Here is an 18,745-nt window from a genome sequence, read left to right as displayed (position 1 = left end):
TAAATTTGTTAAAGTCTAAAATTTGACAAAAAAAAAAAAAAAAGATGTTAAATGATTCCTGGACCAAACAAAAAGAGCTGGGACCAGGATATCAAGAAGAATCTTTACATGCACTGATTGAACAATAAATAAAGAAATCTTCCTCAGGCCAGGCGCAGTGGCTCACGCCCGTCATCCTAGCACTCTGGGAGGCCGAGGCGGGAGGATCATTTGAGCTCAGGAGTTTGAGACCAGCCTGAGCAAGAGCCAGACTCCATCTCTACAAAAAAAAATAGTGGAAAAAAAAAAAGAAATCTTCCTATTATTCTAAATCTTTATCAGTAAATCACTATACAGCATACACCTATGAATTTTATGATGCAATTTTAATAACATTATTTATATTGATAGGAGCCCTGCAAAAAATACTTGCCTGGAAACCTGCACACCCTAGTAGTAGCCCTGGAACTGGGACTTTGGTGGGAAAGAGAACCCTTAGAGAGAATTACTGGTAGAGATTGTCACAGTAAAACATTTAGAAACTTAGCTGGAATTTACAAGGAAAAGGTCTACACTTAAACTATGCAAGAAAAATGGGCAAAGAGAGCTCAATATTGTGCTTCTGCTTTCTCTGAGCTTCACTCATAAAGGATTAAAACCAAAATGGAATTAAAATGGGAAGTTTTCTTCTTTGCACTTAACATAATTGGAATTTATTTTGAGATGTTTTTGTTGTTGCTGTTAATATGTGTATAATATTTTTAGTTTCCTGTGTATGGTAATTGCCCAATAAAGTAAAACTAAAATCAAATATCTTCAAGAACTTTTTAAAGTAAAGAACAAGGCATTGAGATTTCACAATTGCAAATCTGTGTAAACATTTGGGTTGTCAAATTTTTAAAAATGGCTTCATTATTTATAACCATGCCATGAGGAAAAATTATGAAGGGGAAAAAAACTCCTTTCTAATCCACATGCCAAAGAAACAAGATAAAACTTTCCTTTTTGCGCACAAAGAACAAACTCAGAGCAATATTAAAATTCATCAGAGTGCATTACAAATATTTTTGCAAGACAACTTGACAGTATTTATCCAAAATTCTGATGATCTTACCCATTGGCCTAACATTTCTATTTTTAGCAATTTATTTTGTTAAACGTTTGCACAAATTTGCCAGTATGAATGTAAATGCACAAATGGTGCCTTTCCAGTCTAACAGATGCCTCAAATCGAAATCAAAACCTCAAAAACTAAACAATCTCTGGGACCAATGATATATGAAAACATAAACTCCAAAGAAAGAGGCTATCATGGAGTTAGAACTTCAGATAGAACTTCAGATTCAAAATAGAGTCAGTGGTCTTTTGTAGTGTAATACAGTGTAGTATTTTAAGAGATTACGAAAAGGACAGAAAGTATAGAGGTTCCACGTTTGGTAGACATAAGAGTTAAACAAAGGACAGAGTTAAGTAATAAATTCCAGAATATGGTTGCAGTGTTTCGAGCTGATAAAAAAGGAAGAGGTTAAAATCCTGCAAATACCAAGTCTTACAGAGTAACCTGTTGGTCATTGGGAGCTCAACTTCTTGCTTAATTAAGCTTATCTCCAACTGAGAACTCCCTGTTTCTGTTGCCATTCTGTGGCCTGGCCACAGGTTGGAAGGTTACTTGAGAACAGCCTTAAAGCTTCCCTGCGTAAATCAGTTCTCTTCATATTTACTCTCGGGAAGGTAGTTTTTGTCCACCTTTAAACGGAAAGAAACAAAATAATATGTCTTAAAGAAAAAAAAAACGACCTTTTAAGTATGTTTATGTAAGCACAGAAATTTTTAAGAGACATGGGATGAAAAATGAATCTGACTATTAAAGACTACGTTACTATTCTTGCAAAACAGAAAGGTGATTAGTCTTGTTCGTTCTACTGCTGTTAGGGCCAAACCAATGTTTTTAATGTCAACATGGCTGGAGAATGTGGAATAGAGCTCTGAAGCATGGACCCTAAAGTTAGAGTCATGTCGTTAACGTGCATATATCTGTGGCTGCAGCTCATTTATTCATTTCATTTTGATTTTGTGGCCAACAACTGCTTCAAATTGAATATCCTGCACACGATTTATAGCTGCCAAAGCGCGTTCGGGAAGAAACCTGTATGGAAAAAAGAGATGAAATAATTTCAATTTAAAGTCTTTGACATCACAGTCCTTTTTTGGGTTAGTTAGAATATCCCAGGTGTTATTTGGCTTGCATTTAATTTTCCTCTGTTTTTCCTTTCTGCCTTTGCAACTACCTCTCTTTCTTTTTGTGTGTCGTTTTAATACTCACAGTTCAAAGTGCATACAATATATAAAGAAAACACTGGTATGTATCACTCTTCTCAACCTCTCATCTTACATTAGTAAAATCTTATATGAGATTTTTATATGATTTTATATATCTAGAACTGACCTCATTGCTGAAACTATCGATGAATCCTGACGCTAAAGGCTCACAGAGAGACACCACCAGAATCCATGCCTCCACCTCTCCTTAACTATGAACTGAATATCTACTATGTACTCTATAAAAAGGTAAATTAAAGTATTTAAAAATAGCTGCTGCCTTTGAGGAGCTTATTGTTTAGCTGAGAGGCCAAGATCGCTATCTTAAAACAATTACTGAAAAAATATCAGCCATCTTCAATTAAAGACTATAATGATGAGGATGATTAACATGGGCTGGAATAGTGGAGAGAAATTTCAAAAGGACAACTAGATGTTCAAGGATGGGTAAGATTCAAATAGGCAGATGAAAGGAAGAGAGTGTGAGTGAATGTAAAGTGGCAGGAATAATACATTTTACAAAGAAAGTCATATTGAAAAAAAAATCGCTTTGGTATCGTTGGCTAATGCAAGAGTTACTGCCCTGTCTTGGGTGGGGCAGGGGGTGAGTGAAAGATGGGGGGATGAACAGGGGCAGGAAGATGCGACTGGGAGAAGGACAGGATTAGAAGAGAGCTTATGTGGGCCTTTTATTAATAACTACCCTCACAAAGAAACCTTCCTGTCCATAACTGTATCTGCTCACAAAATCACAAAATCGTCTGTCTCTGTAAAATGAATTAAATGAAAAACTAAGGCAAAATAAAGGCTTTTTGAGGCATACGAAAGATGAAAGAATTCACAACCAGCAGACTTGCTCTAAGAAAATGTGAAAGGGTGTCCTGCAGGCAGAGAGAAATGATACCAGAGAGAAAACTGGACCTACACAAATGAACAAGGAACGCCAGAAATGCTCACTACGTGGGTAAACATGAGAATTTTCCTTGTGATTTAAATCTCTTTAAAAAGACAATTGACTGTTTAAACAAGAATAATAATTGCAGTGTGGGATTTTTAACAAATCTAAAAATAAAATGTATGACTGTCCATACATGAGCAGGAAACAGCAGAATACTCATGTTTTTTTTGGTGCACATAGAACACTTACTAAGATATACTATGTTCTGGGCCACTAAACATGCTTCAGTACATTTAAAATATTCAAGTCATACAGTGGAATGAAATTAGAAAGGAATAACATAAAGATCTTCAGAAAATCTCCAAATTATTTAGATATTAGAAAACATATTTCTTCTGCCTGCACTAGTAAAACAAACAAACAACAACAAAAAAAGAAAACATACTTCCAATTTCCCACAATACAAAAGGGAATTTAGAAAGTATTTTAAACAGAATGTAAATAAAAACACAGTATGTCCAAATTTGTGTGATAGAACTAAAGAAGTACATGGGGGAAATTAATAGAACTAAATGTCTATATTAGAAAAAAATTGATATACATACAATAGAACACTATTCAGCCTAAAGGAAATTCTGTAAATATGTGGCAACAGGGATGAACCTTGAAGACATTATGCCAAGTGACGTGAGCCCATCACAGGAAGACAAACACTAAATGATTCCACTGTATAAGGTATCTAAAGTAGTCAAACTCATGAATCCAAGAGTGGAATAATGGCTGCCAGGGGCTAGGAGAAGTAGAATATGGAATTACTAATCAATGGGTATATAAAGTTTCAGTCAAGCAAGATGAGTCAGTCCTACGGATCTGAAATACAACAGTACTTGTAGTCGGCAGTAATGTAAAGTACACTTAAAGTTTTGTTAAGTTGGTAGACCTCACGTTAAGTGTTCTTACCACAATGAAATGAATTGAAATAAAATAAAACAGTATCAAATCAATGAGCTCAACTTCTGCATTAACAAACTAGAAAAAGAAGACTAAAGTAAATACAAAGTAAGCAAAAGGAAATAATATAGATCAGAGAAGAAATTAATTAACTATAACACAAAAAAAGAGAAAAAAAATCAAACACTGGTTTTTTGAAAAGATCAATAAAATGGATAAACCTCTAGTTAGACTGATGAAGGGAAAAAAAGGGACAGAAAACACAAATTACCAATATCATGAATGGAAAATTCTAAAGATATTAAAAGGACAATAACGGAATGTTATATATAAATTTATGCCAAGAAATTTGATAACTTAGACAAAATGGACAAATTTCTTGAAAGATACATATTACAAAGAATAAATAAGTAGCCTGACTAGCCCTATAGCTATTTAAGAAATTAAATTTGTAATTAAAAACCTTCCCATAAAGAAAATTAGAGGCCCAGTGGCCTCACTGGTGAATTCTATCAAATGTTTAAGGAAGAAATAATACCAATCCCACACAAGTTATTCCAGAAAATAGAAGAGGAGGGAATACCTTCCAATTCCTTCTACAAGACCAGTATTACTCTGATACAAAATCAGATAAAGGCAGGATTGGTTTATCCTTTAATATGAATCAATGTACAGGTTGAGCATCCCAATCCGAAATGCTCTAAAATCTGAAACTTTCTGAGCACTCACATGCTGCTCAAAGGGAATGCTCATTGCAATATTTTGAATTTCAGATTTTTGGCTTTGGGATGCTCAATTGGTAAGTATAATGCAAATACTCAAAAACACCAAAAAACCTGAGACATTTCAGATAAGGGATATTCCAACTGTAATTCATGACATTAACAAACTAAAACAAAAAGGTCATAAGATCTCAATATATTAAGAAAAAGCATTTGACAAAATCCATATCCACTCTCAATAAACACTCTAATCAAACTAGTAAGAGAAGAGAAATTCCTCAATCTGACAAAGGGCATCTATGAGAAAAAATGTGCAGCTAACATCATACTTAATTGTGAAAGACTGAATACTTTCCTCTTAAGATCAAGTAGAACACTTGGATGTACACTCTCACCAATCCTATTCAACATTGAATAGGAAGTTCTAGCCAGGGCAATAAAGCGAGACAAAATAAATAAATAAAACCATGCAGATGGTAAAGAAAAAAGTAAAAATGTCATTATTTGCCAAAAGTATAATTGTCTATATAAAAAAATCTGATGGAATCTACGAAAAAGCTTAGCAAGTTTAGCAGATTAAAAGTTTAGCAAGTTTAGAAAGACTTCAGAATACATGATCAAAATGCACAAATCGAAAAAAAATGCACAAATCGAACATAAACTAGCAACAAACAATGGAAAATAGAAATGTTTTAAAAATGCCATTTGCAATAGCAGCAAACCATGACCTACTTTGGGATAACGTGATAAAAAATGTGCAAGACTTGAACACCAAAAACTCCAAAACATTGCTTAACGATTTTGAAGATGATAAAAGAAAGGAAAGATATATTGATTCTCGGATCGGAAGACTCAATATTTTTGATATGTCAATTTCCCCCCAACTGATCTGAGGATTCAGTGCAATCCCAATCGAATTCCCAGGAGGCTTTTAAAAAAATAGACCCTTTATGGTTAACTCCTCCACTATACTGCATTCTTTTCAAACTGCCTTGGCTTCAGTTAGAAGAGCCTTCGGCAAAGACTGGCCAAAGATGGGAGATGTGGTAGAGAAAACGAAGCGTTCTCTTTTTATAGATTGGGTAAGGCTATAACAGATGAAACTGGACTGCTCTCCCCAGGGATGGAGCGTCTCCATGGCAACCTCCACAACCGAAAGACTCTGCATAATTCCAGCTGTCTTGGTGTCTCAGTATTTTAGGCATTCTGTGCCGTACTTACTTCTCTAGTATTAGACAGATACCGATATATGATGGAACAAAAATCATTTTCTTATTGGTAAGTATCCCATCTATCAGGCTTCTTGCAACTTTCTCAGTCTCCAACACGGGCCATAATCTGTGATTGAAAATAAAAAAAATTTAAAAAAAGTTTATTTTTATTTTTTTATTTTTTGAAATTTTAATCTTTTTAATGAAGACTTTTGACTACATTTGGAATGAAGATTTAAAATGTTCCAGGGCTCACTGCATGAATGCCGCCCTCCCTTCTTTCTTCCTCCACACCCCATGCTGATGGTTTGCTATCAAGTCTTACGCTTCTGCATCCAGTAGGAGCCTTTCATGAGTTTCATAGCTCACTCAGTCAAAGTATGCAAACGTCAGGGAAACACCTGATACCTCAAGCCCTGTTGCATGCAAGGAGAAAATTCTACAGTCAAGTATTCTTTCTTTCTTGCAGGGGCATTCCATAAAGCTGGGTTGCTTTGAGAGCATGCAGTACTCAAGATTCGCTTCTGACTTGCCTACCTTGCAGTTTAATGAGAAAAGATGTGCACGAGGAGTGTTTCGTGACAGCAGGAGGCATGGCCTTCCTTACACGGAAGACCGTGCACATGTATTCTTGGGAAATACGAATAGCCACAAACCCAGCGTGCAACTGCCCATCGGTGCAAGATGATGACAGAAAATTAAAATATAAATAGATCTAAAATCTTGCACCAATGTTAACATGTTTAGGCATGAGCAGAATGGCCAGTGAATAAAAAGGTTGGTTAAGGCTGGGAGCGAGGTGGCTCACGCCTGTAATGCTGGCACTCTGGGAAGTTGAGGTGGGAGGATTAAGATCAGGAGTTTGAGACCAGCCTCAGCAAGAATGAGACCTTGTCTCTACTAAAAATAGAAAAAATGAGCAGGGCATGGTGGCGCATGCCTATAGTCCCAGCTACTCAGGAGGCTGAGGCAGGAGGATCGCTTGAGCCCAGGAGATTGAGGTTGCTGTGAGCGAGGCTGACGCCACGGCACTCACTCTAGCCCGAAAAAAACAAAAAACAAAAAACAAAACCAAGGTTGGTTAGAGGAGTCAAATAACCAGTGGATGTTAAAACTTCATTTCCTGAGATGTTTACTGCAGATCATTATGTCACTGAGGTTTCCATGGCACTGAATGGCAAGCTGGCAGAGCGTAATAAAAAATCAATACTTTCCTAAACTATTGGGTTCTGCTTTTTCCGTCCCTGATTTCAGCTACCTGGATCCATCAACCCAGTCTCTGAGCCAAGTGGGACACTGGCATATCAATGCCTGAGTCCTTGCTGAGGAAATTTAGAATCCAGCAGCCTAGGTGAGACCCATGCTAACTCTTCAGCACTGTCTGTGTCTACCCCCAAGGTCACCAATGGGCACCCCACTGCCCAGGGTCCCATTATCCTTACTGTTCTCATCAATCGTGCCTTCCCCCAGAATGGCAGGACACTCTGGGCAAAGCTTGTTGCATACTCATCTTTTTTTTTTTCTGAGACAGAGTCTCACTCTGTTGCCCAGGCTAGAGTGAGAGCCGTGGCATCAGCCTAGCTCGCAGCAACCTCAAACTCCTGGGCTCAAGCGATCCTCCTGCCTCAGCCTCCCGAGTAGCTGGGATTACAGGCATGCGCCACCATGCCCGGCTCATTTTTTCTATATATTTTTAGTTGGCCGATTAATTTCTTTCCATTTTTAGTAGAGATGGGGTCTCGCTCTTGCTCAGGCTGGTCTCGAACTCCTGACTTTGAGCGATTTGCCCACCTCGGCCTCCCAGAGTGCTAGGATGACAGGCGTGAGCCACCGCGCCCGGCCAATACTAATCTTGAATGCCTACCACAAGGATTTTTATTGGGCCCCATTTCTTATCTAGAAAACACTCAGGAGATACAGCGTTTACTTACATGTTGCATACTTAGTAAGTTCTATGAGACAAAGTAGCAAATGTGTTTGCTCATCAGTATAATTTTACAAAGCCCCTGACTCTCTTGACATGTGCCCCTCCAAAAAGATACTGTAAAAAGACAAAATAGGATAGAACACAGCCTCCCACTTCTCTTGCCTGAGTCGCTATATGTCTTTGAAAATAAATGACCCTTTTCCTGCACATAAGGTAACAGATATGTGACAGGGTTAGTGGTTATGCCTCTATAATCTAGAACCAGATGTACTTTTTTTTCTTTTATCATAGCTCAGTGCAACCTTGAAATTCTGGGCTGAAATGATCCTCCTTCCTCAGCCTCCTGAGTAGGTGGAACTACAGGCATGTGCCAGCATTCCTACCTAATTAACAAAAAAAAAATTTGTAGAGAAGGGTTACACAATAACATTAAAAAGAAAAAAATTTTTTCCTTTTATTCTATTTTCTTTCGAACTCCTGACCTCAAGCGATCCTCCCGCTTCAGCCTCCCAGAGTGATAGGATTACAGGCATGAGCCACCACACCTGGCCTTATTCTATTTTCTTAGTTGGCCTGCCTAAAAAAAAATTTTTTTTTTTTTTTTTGAGACAGAGTGTCACTCTGTTGCCCGGGCTAGAGTGAGTGCCGTGGCGTCAGCCTCACTCACAGCAACCTCAAACTCCTGGGCTCAAGTGATCCTCCTGCCTCAGCCTCCTCCTGAGTAGCTGGGACTACAGGCATGCGCCACCATGCCCAGCTCATTTTTTCTATGTATTTTTAGTTGGCCAATTAATTTCTTTCTAATTTTAGTAGAGACGGGGTCTCGCTCTTGCTCAGGCTGGTCTCGAACTCCTGACCTTGAGCCTCCTCCTACCTCGGCCTCCCAGAGTGCTAGGATGACAGGCGTGAGCCACTGCATCCGGCCCTAAAAATTTCTTAGATAGTTTCCATATCAATTTCTCGTGGCAGATTCCCATCCTATCTTGATTTTGAACTCACCTTGTGCTTGGGTTTTTGGTGAACCCAGTATTGACAAAAACTGGGCAGAGGCATGAGGTTTTGATACCGGTTTTTCCCAGGGCTTGAAGTTCCGATGTCAAAGCTCTGTGAAAGCCAACAGCAGCAAATTTGCTGGAACTGTAAGAGAATTTTCAACCGTCATTGCCTGAGGGACAGTGAAAGGCAGTGCTCAGCTGTCAGCGCGAAGGTGGCAGCATTTGGCTTGGGAACAAGTAGAAGCCAAACTCCTCAAATCAACCACCTGCAATTTTTCTGAGGGGCTAAACGGCCATTCGTTTCCATTTACATTTTCTTATACGATTAACAGAATTCTGACTGCACCCAAATTTCTTAGCTAGCAATGATATCAAAAGAACAATAACTCTTTTCAGCTGACCTCTGCAAAAAAAAAAAAAAGACAAAAAAGAATTAAAAATTAAAATAAAAATAACAATAACTCTGTTTCACTGGCTCAGTGTTCACTGTTCCACCCTACATGCAAGGTTTTCCGTTCAATCTTTACACTATTTTCTAATCAGTTTTTATTTTTGCTTTTATTTTGAAACATATGAATCAGGAAAATCATATTTAGACAAAACTACAAAACTAACATCTGTATTGACAGACTTCTGGGGGACTCTGCACATTTCTCCTCTCTTGATAATTGAGTGGATAGTTTCTCTCTTGACAAAGTGGTTGCCACTTTGGCTTCTAAATTTCATTATGGGGATTGGAGAAGAATTTACAAGGAAAGGCTATTTTGCAAATATAGTAGTGTATGTTTGGGGCCTCCCACATTCTTCTCTTAATGTCTTTGATGGGGGCATGGAGTATATCTGCATTTTTTAATCAGACAGAAGTTCTCTCTATTTCTCTCTCTGTCTTTCACACACACACACACACACACACACACACACACACACAGACACGTGAACTTTCACAGCACAAGCACACTGGGAAATGTTTTGATCCAGGGATCACTCTGGTTGGCTTGGACACCCAGGCCATGAGACAGATTTGTGTTCACTTTAGCTTCTGTATGTTTTGCTCCTTAGTTTCTGGATTTTCTGTTTCTTTTACCAACATCTACTCATTCCAGGATACAATGGAAACATGCTTGACATTACTGTTTTCTTTCATAGCTCTACAGGGGAGTTTTCAGAAATCTAAAAACATTTTAAATGTAATTACCACTAGTATCATTGTTTTAGAAAAAGTCATTTACAATTTGTATTCTACACTACTATGTAACTACTGTATTGTCATTTACAATCTGTATTCTACACTACTATGTAACTTCTGTATTGTCATTTACAATTTGTATTCTACACTACTATGTAACTTCCAAATTACCTTGCTATAAGCATAGGCATCTAAAGTCTAATTCCCTTAAATACATACAAATACAAACAAAAATATGTAACACTGCTGGCCAGTAATACTTACCAATATGGGATGAGATAAGGGATTACTCCGTGGCCGCACAGGGAAGCCACTGTGACTACATGGCCGTGATTTCTCTTCATCATCGATGGAAGAAGTGCTTTTGTGATCTTAAGGATCATTGCAGAAAGAAGAGAAACAAGGACACAGGTGTTAGGTCTCCAAATCAGGTTGTTTTATTCTTGTTAAGATAGAGTGGCAGGCTGGGCGCAGTGGCTCACGCCTGAAATCCTAGCACTCTGGGAGGCCGAGGCCGAGGCAGGCGGATTGCTCGAGGTCAGGAGTTCGAAACCAGCCTGAGCAAGAGCGAGACCTCGTCTCTACTATAAATAGAAAGAAATTAATTGGCCAACTAAAAATATATAGAAAGAAAATTAGCCGGGCGTGGTGGCACATGCCTGTAGTCCCAGCTACTCGGGAGGCTGAGGCAGGAGGATCGCTTGAGCCCAGGAGCCTGAGGTTGCTGTGAGCGAGGCTGACGCCACGGCACTCACTCTAGCCCAGGCAACAGAGTGAGACTCTGTCTCAAAAAAAAAAAAAAAAAAAAAAAAAAAAAAAAGATAGAATGGCATTTGAGAGAACTTTCACAATGAAATTAAATACTTGCCAAAATTCTCTGATTAGTTGATGCAAATGATAGAAAGAAAAAAGATAACATTTATTGGTCTGAGCTGGCATTGCGTCCTGGGCACTGTATTTCAAAGCCAACACCCATCTCAGTATTCTCTCTTCAGAAGGAATCAAATGTATGGCATCTAAACAATATTAAGGAAAAAAATCAGAATTCTCATTGCTAAAAAAAATTCCCTATGATAATCCAGTGCCATGTGTTTTCTTGGCTCAGGGCTTCATCATTCTAATTAGAAGACTGAAATCTTGTGTACGTGTGTCAAAACAGTTGAGTAGTTGAATAGTGTAAGCTAAGAGTTCTCCACTGATCCACAATCCTTATGCACCATTAGATCTCCATTTGTAATGTTGTATCATATTATATTTGTATTATCTATTACAAGAAAGAAAAGTCTTTTCCTCCAAAAAGCTCAATAACATTTTATGAGAATTTTATAGACCCATCCTTATAGATTCCATGCAAACTCATAGAGCCAGGATTGCCAATCCAAGCCAACTCCAAATTCCTAATCTACAAAAACTGTGCAAGGATAATGAACATTTGTCATTGCTTTAAACCACTAAGTTTTGGTCTCATTTGTTACACAGCTATAGATAAGGCATATATTAGTGCACTAATGCAAGACATCTCTGCATAGTTTGGTGGGCATGATAATGAATTCACATTAGCTTGTGGGGGGGAGCTGGTGAAGGTAGGGGGACACATCTCTTCCAGAATCTAGATTTGCCCCTGGTTCTACATTAATGTCAGAGCACTGGAAGTTTAACTCATAAAAATGCTCTTTACAGGGGCAGTTGAAATTATCATTAATATTTCAGTCTCCCACAAAACTAACCAATTATATGAGGTCTGTATAGCCACACTACTCAGTTCTAGTAACCCATGGATCTAGAACGTGTCTCAGAGTTTATCTAGAAACGTCCCTGACCCTGCATGTATCCAATTAGTTCTGATGTCCTTTCAGTTCTAAAATCCCATGAAATGAGGTCACAAGTGAATGGACGTCATATATATTTCCTCCAAAGCATTGAAAAGATACACAATGACAACTCCCAAGGAACCTCCACGATTTGTAGAGGGCCTGGTACACACCAGGCTTTGTGTTAGATGCTGGTCGGTAAGTAGACCATGTGGCTTCCGTTCTGGAGTGTGGTCTCCACTTGGACTCTGCACCCTTCTCTTGGGGACTCTGTGGTCTGCTACAAATTTGATGATTCTTTTTTTTTTTTTGAGACAGAGTCTCACTCTGTTACCTGGGCTAGAGTGGAGTCATGGTGTCAGCCTAGCTCACAGCAACCTCAAACTCCTGGGCTCAAGCGATCCTCCTGCCTCAGCCTCCCGAGTAGTTAGGACTACAGGCATGCGCCACCATGCTCAGCTAATATATATATATATATATATATATATATATATATATATATATATTTAGTTGTCCAGTTAATTTCTTTCTATTTTTTAGTAGAGACAGGGTCTCACTCTTGCTCAAGCTGGTCTCCAACTCATGAGCTCAAAGGATCCTCCTGCCTCAGCCTCCCAGAGTGCTAGGATTACAGGCGTGAGCCACCATGCTCAGCCCAAATTTGATGATTCTTGATTTAAGGCAAAGATCTGGCCAGTTTCCCACCCAGAAGGATGTGAACTCTATCATAAACCTCACGTACATTAAGAGAAGGTGTCAAACATGCACAAATCTAGGCATATTTCTGACTCACCCAGAAATGTCCTAGGATGTTGACCTCAAACGTTTTGGCGATCTCTTCATCTTTGGTGCTCAGAAGATCGGCTGGATAGATTACCCCAGCGTTATTCACCACAATGGTTACATCACCCACTTCTTTCTTCACCTTTTGAAATTGAAAGAACACATTCATTGAGTGTGTTATACAAACTCACAGTTTTAGGGCCGATACCATCCAGGGATTAGAGTCTTTTTTCTGCTGGGTGAGGTCTCTCAGAGTTCAGGCACGAAAAACTTTCTAGCTCCAATAGTGAATGCCAAGGGAATGCAGTCAAAAGGTGGTTCAGCTGGTTTTTTTTTTGTTTGTTTGTTTTTTTAATGTCTAAGTTTCAGTCCCTGGTACATCATAGATTTTTTAAAGTTTATCATTAAAATAAAAATTAATGTTTGTTTTGACAAATTGATATATAAGTTCAGACCAAATATATATATATATATATATATATTTTTTTTTTTTTTTTTTTTTTTTTGAGACAGAGTCTCGCTTTCTTGCCTAGGCTAGAGTGAGTGCGGTGGCGTCAGCCTAGCTCACAGCAACCTCAAACTCCTGGGCTCAAGCGATCCTCCTGCCTCAGCCTCCCGAGTAGCTGGGACTACAGGCACAAGCCACCATGCCCGGCTGATTTTTATATATATATATATTAGTTGGCCAATTAATTTCTTTCTATTTTTATGGTAGAGACGGGGTCTCCCTCAGGCTGGTTTTGAACTCCTGACCTTGAGCAATCCGCCCGCCTCGGCCTCCCAGAGCGCTAGGATTACAGGCGTGAGCCACCGCGCCCGGCCAAGACCAAATATTTTTAAAGTGCGGATTGAGTAATCCTGGTTCAACCACCTATCAGATACCTGACCTTGGTCTGGCTTAATCTCTGCAGGCCTTAATTTGCTTATCTGTAAAATGAGGTGTATAGGGTCATCATAGGGATTACATTTAAAATTGCAATGGTTTATTGGAGTGCTTGGTTCATTGTGAGCATTTGTTTTCACTCTTTTAAAGAATTGTCATAATAATCATTCATGTTATATTTTCCATAGAAAAACTAGAGTAGCACCCAAATAAATAAAATCTCACAAAGGAAATAAAAAATAGGAATTACTACAAAACTAATAGGACTGAAACAAAACTAGAAAGCGATCCGTTTTCCCTGGCGATAAATCCTTTGCCAGTCACTGAGCCACTGCTCAAAATTCTGATCAGGATTTGATTAATAGCATGAAACAATAATAATGGACAGAGCTGAGTGGATTATATGCAAGAAAAAAAAGTATATATCCTGTCTTGGTCACAAAATGATTTCAGTTAGCAGCGGCTAAAATCTAATTTAAATCAGGCAGTCATAACGAACCTTTTCATTGTCCATGTCAGTGGGAGTGGATACAAAATCATCTGAAGAAATACATGACCTGGGCTGGGCGCGGTGGCTCACACGCCTGTAATCCCAGGACTCTGGGAGGCCAAGGGGGGAGGATCCCTCAAGGTCAGGAGTTCGAAACCAGCCTGAGCAAGAGCGAGACCCCCATCTCTACTATAAATAGAAAGAAATTAATTGGCCAACTAAAAATATATAGATAAAATTAGCTGGGTATGGTGGCGCATGCCTGTAGTCCCAGCTACTTGGGAGGCTGAGGCAGGAGGATCGCTTGAGCCCAGGAGTGTGAGGTTCCTGTGAGCGAGGCTGATGCCACGGCACTCACTCTAGCCTGGGCAACAGAGTGAGACTATGTAGAAAGAAAGAAAGAAAGAAAGAAAGAAAGAAAGAAAGAAAGAAAGAAAGAAAGAAGGAAGGAAGGAAGGAAGGAAGGAAGGAAGGAAGGAAGGAAGGAAGGAAGGAAGGAAGGAAGGAAGGAAGAAGGAAGGAAGGAAGGAAGGAAGGAAGGAAGGAAGGAAGGAAGGAAAGAAAGGAAAGGAGGGAGGAAGGAAGGAAGGAAGGAAAAGGAAAGGAAAGGAAAGGAAAGGAAAGGAAAGGAAAGGAAAGGAAAGGAAAGGAAAGGAAAGGAAAAGGAAAGGAAAGGAGGGAGGGAGGAAGGAAGGAAGGAAGGAAGGAAGGAAAGAAGGGAGGGAGGAAGGAAAGAATGGAGGGAGGGAGGGAAGGAAGGAAGAAAGGAAGGAAAGGAAAGGAAAGGAGGGAGGGAGGGAGGGAGGAAGGAAGGAAGGAAGGAAGGAAGGAAGGACATGACCTGAAGTCTCACCTGATTTACAGAGCTGTAGATGGCCTCTCTGTTACTGCAGTCTACGACAAACACATGCACGGTGGCCCCCAGTTTTCGGCATTGGGCTGCAGTTTCCTCAACACCACGCTGTGATTGGGAAAAACAAATTCAGAAAAGAGTGGGGGAGAAAGCACTGGAGAAGAAAATTTTTAAAAGGTTAACATTCATATCCCATCTGCCTCCTTATTGTAAGAAAACTGCGTGACAGAGACTAATTTGCAGTGAGATTAGACCTGGCTTCTCTGCCAGACAACGCTCATGTGAACGCCAAAGCAACAAAACAGAACAAATAACAAAAAAAAAAAAGTCCCTTCGTGTTTTTCCAGCTTTTCATCTTGGTTTTGGAGGTTCTCCAGTAGGCATTTTTTTTTTTTTTTTTTTTTTTTTTGAGACAGAGTCTCGCTTTGTTGCCTAGGCTAGAGTGAGTGCCGTGGCGTCAGCCTCACTCACAGCAACCTCCAACTCCTGGGCTCAAGCGATCCTTCTGCCTCAGCCTCCCGAGTAGCTGGGACTACAGGCATGCGCCACCATGCCCGGCTAATTTTTTCTATATATATTAGTTGGCCAATTAGTTTCTTTCTATTTATAGTAGAGACGGGGTCTCGCTCTTGCTCAGGCTGGTTTCAAACTCCCGACCTTGAGCAATCCGCCCGCCTCGGCCTCCCAGAGAGCTAGGATTACAGGCGTGAGCCACCGCGCCCGGCCATCCAGTAGGCATTTTTCTCTAAAGCAGGCTACTTTTGTAGCTTAAAGAACATTCTTGAAAGGTGTTGCTCTTTGTGGTATCATGGAAGATATTTGAGTATGGAGAACAAAGGAAAACTCAACGATCATTATAATTTCACACACATTTGTTGAGCAACCAACTATGTAATAGACAGGAAAGTGTTAAGCAACCTCAAACTCCTGGGCTCAAGCGATCCTCCTGCCTCAGCCTCTCAAGTAGCTGGGACTATAGGCATGCGCCACCATGCCCGGCTCATTTTTTCTATATATTTTTAGTCGGCCAATTAATTTCTTTCTATTTTTAGTAGAGTCAGGGGTCTCGATCTTGCTCAGGCTGGGTTTGAACTCCCGATCTTGAGCAATCCTCCTGCCTCGGCCTCCCGTAAAAAAGCTTCAGTCTTATAACAGAGATAGAGCACTGGAAAATGTCATGCTCTGTCTTTTCATAAGCGAGACGCTTGCTTTAGCCTCAGCTGCAGTGTGTTGTTTACTCCACTTATCTATGTGTTCCTAAAGCAACAGTTTAGATTGAATGAGGGCCAAACTGCTAATGTTTAACCGTAACATTCAAGGATTCAAAGAGAATTTGGAAGGTTGGGTTGCCCATCTCTCAGGTAGAATCTTTTTTTTTTTTGAGACAGAGTCTCACTGTGTTGCCCGGGCTAGGGTGCCGTGGTGTCAGCCTCGCTCACAGCAACCTCCAACTCCTGGGCTCAAGCGATCCTCCTGCCTCAGCCTCCCGAGTAGCTGGGACTACAGGCAAGCTCCACCATGCCTGGCTCATTTTTTTTCCTATTTTTAGTAGAGACGGGGTCTCTCTCTTGCTCAGGCTGGTCTTGAACCCCTGACCTCAAGCGATCCTCCTGCCTCGGCCTCCCAGAGTGCTAGGATTATGGGCGTGAGCCACCATGCCTGGCCTCCTGAGTCTTTTTTAACAACCTGCACAACATGGCATAAAAATGACTGCTTAGGTCTCAGTTAAGTTCAAGTTCCCTTCCTTTCCCAACTTGATGCATACGTAGAAGGCTACTCCATGGAATTGATCAAACTTTGAAAAAGGAAAATACATGGGCCGGGCGCGGTGGCTCACGCCTGTAATCCTAGCACTCTGGGAAGCCGAGGCGGGAGGATCCCTCAAGGTCAGGAGTTCAAAACCAGCCTGAGCAAGAGCGAGACCCGTCTCTACTATAAATAGAAACAAATTAATTGGCCAACTAATATATATAGAAAAAATGAGGCCGGGCGCTGTGGCTCACGCCTGTAATCCTAGCTCTTGGGAGGCCGAGGCGGGCGGATTGCTCAAGGTCAGGAGTTCAAAACCAGCCTGAGCAAGAGCGAGACCCCGTCTCTACTATAAATAGAAAGAAATTAATTGGCCAACTGATATATATATAAAAAATTAGCCGGGCATGGTGGCGCATGCCTGTAGTCCCAGCTACTCGGGAGGCTGAGGCAGGAGGATCGCTTGAGCCCAGGAGTTTGAGGTTGCTGTGAGCTAGGCTGACGCCACGGCACTCACTCTAGCCTGGACAACAAAGTGAGACTCTGTCTCAAAAAAAAAAAAAAAAAAAAATATAGAAAAAATGAGCCGGGCTGTGGTGGTGCATACCTGTAGCCCCAGCTACTCGGGAGGCTGAGGCAGGAGGATCGCTTGAGCCCAGGAGATTGAGGTTGCTGTGAGCTAGGCTGACGCCATGGCACTCACTCTAGCCCGGGCAACACAGTGAGACTCTGTCTCAAAAAAAAAAAAATAAATAAATAAAATAAAAAGGAAAATACAAAGATAAGCAGATGCTAAATCAAATAAATTAAAAAAAAAGGCATTTCTTACATTGTGACTTCAAACGGCTGGCAGATGTATACATTACCTTATTAATATCCCACAGAACCAGTCTGCTCTGGCGTTTTGCAAATTCGTGGGCAGTCAGCCTGCCTATGCCGTGCCCGGCCCCGGTGATGAGGACGATCTCCCCGGCCACCGACTTCCTCCTCTGGGGAATGAAAAGCTTCACCAACGACTCCAAGTAGGAGTAGACGATGGTGAGCAGGAGCAGGAGGATATCCAAGACAATGTTCATGGCTGTGGTCTGTCCTCTTCCTTCTGGCTCAGCCCTCGCGTTGTCCTAGGAAAGAGAGGCCGTCTGCACAGAGCTCCAGGCACGAGCTGCGCTCAGGTGCTAGTGGGAGTGTCAAAGAAGAGGCTGGCTGTGGACGCAGAGTTTTGTCCACGTGCCCTAATGGGTTGAGACACCTTGAGTTCTTGAAGCGATGCCAGCTGCTAGCAGTAGCTCAGCTCAGGGTAAAAGAGCCCCAGGGAATGTGCCCTCTGAACTTGTTTATCTGAAAAGCTGTTGTGTGCTATATATCTCACCAAGTTCCACCCCCAGAAATAATTCTGGAGATATCACATTAGCTAATGATGTGTTGGTATCTTCTATATACTGTTTCTTTTTTTTTTTTTTTAAGTAAAGAAAAGGAGAAAGTAGAGATATTATCTCAGAGAAATTTGAATAAAATGTAGGTTGACCAAGCTTAGATCTTTCATTTATTTATTTATTTATTGAGACAGAGTCTAACTCTATTGCCCAGGCTAGAATGGCGTCAGCCTCGCTCACAGCAACCTCAGACTCCTGGGCTCAAGCGATCCTCCTGCCTCAGCCTCCCGAGTAGCTGGGACTACAGGCATGCGCCATCACAGCCCGGCTAATTTTTTCTATATATTTGTAGTTGGCCAATTAATTTGTTTCTATTTTTAGTAGAGACAGGGTCTTGCTCTTGCTCAGGCTGAGCTTGAGCGGTCCTCCCAGAGTGCTTGGATTACAGACATGAGCTACCGCGCCCGGCCTGATTTATTTATTCATGAAAGCTCAACATGGCAATATTCAGTTGGCTAATCATTTTACAAATGATGCCAATTTCCCTGAAAATCTCTTGAGTTTGAGGGGGATTTTCAGTTATAAAAATAATCAGTTCCCTTTGTGATAATATTG

The 18,745-nt window shown here is 40.6% G+C and overlaps 1 protein-coding gene across 1 annotated transcript; it reads right to left on the bottom strand.

The window, feature by feature from the left end:
• Positions 1 to 346: 346 nt before the first annotated feature.
• On the bottom strand, positions 347 to 17,962 carry HSD17B13 (hydroxysteroid 17-beta dehydrogenase 13). Its single transcript, XM_012774061.3, has 7 exons — positions 17,624 to 17,962; positions 15,009 to 15,116; positions 12,793 to 12,924; positions 10,453 to 10,559; positions 9,007 to 9,144; positions 6,091 to 6,207; positions 347 to 2,125 (listed from the first exon to the last, which is right to left on the bottom strand). Exons 1-7 carry the CDS (start codon positions 17,831 to 17,833, stop codon positions 2,035 to 2,037), a joined length of 903 nt encoding a protein of 300 aa, XP_012629515.2. The 5' UTR covers positions 17,834 to 17,962; the 3' UTR covers positions 347 to 2,034.
• Between the last annotated feature and the right edge of the window lie 783 nt (positions 17,963 to 18,745).

The sequence above is a fragment of the Microcebus murinus genome, chromosome 29, assembly GCF_040939455.1.
Source record: "Microcebus murinus isolate Inina chromosome 29, M.murinus_Inina_mat1.0, whole genome shotgun sequence".
Classification (NCBI taxonomy): Eukaryota; Metazoa; Chordata; class Mammalia; order Primates; family Cheirogaleidae; genus Microcebus; species Microcebus murinus.
Note: the sequence above shows the minus strand (reverse complement) of the source record. Positions and strands in the feature narration are given on the sequence as shown.

Excerpts from the sequence above, each read along its gene's own strand:
- HSD17B13 (XM_012774061.3), bottom strand. The coding sequence starts at position 17,833 with ATGAACATTGTCTTGGATATCCTCCTGCTCCTGCTCACCATCGTCTAC. Across the intron at positions 12,925-15,008 it reads TCTACAGCTCTGTAAATCAG|GTGAAGAAAGAAGTGGGTGA; the intron begins GTGAGACTTCAG and ends CAATTTCAAAAG. Across the intron at positions 9,145-10,452 it reads CCTTATCTCATCCCATATTG|TTCCAGCAAATTTGCTGCTG; the intron begins GTAAGTATTACT and ends ATTCTCTTACAG.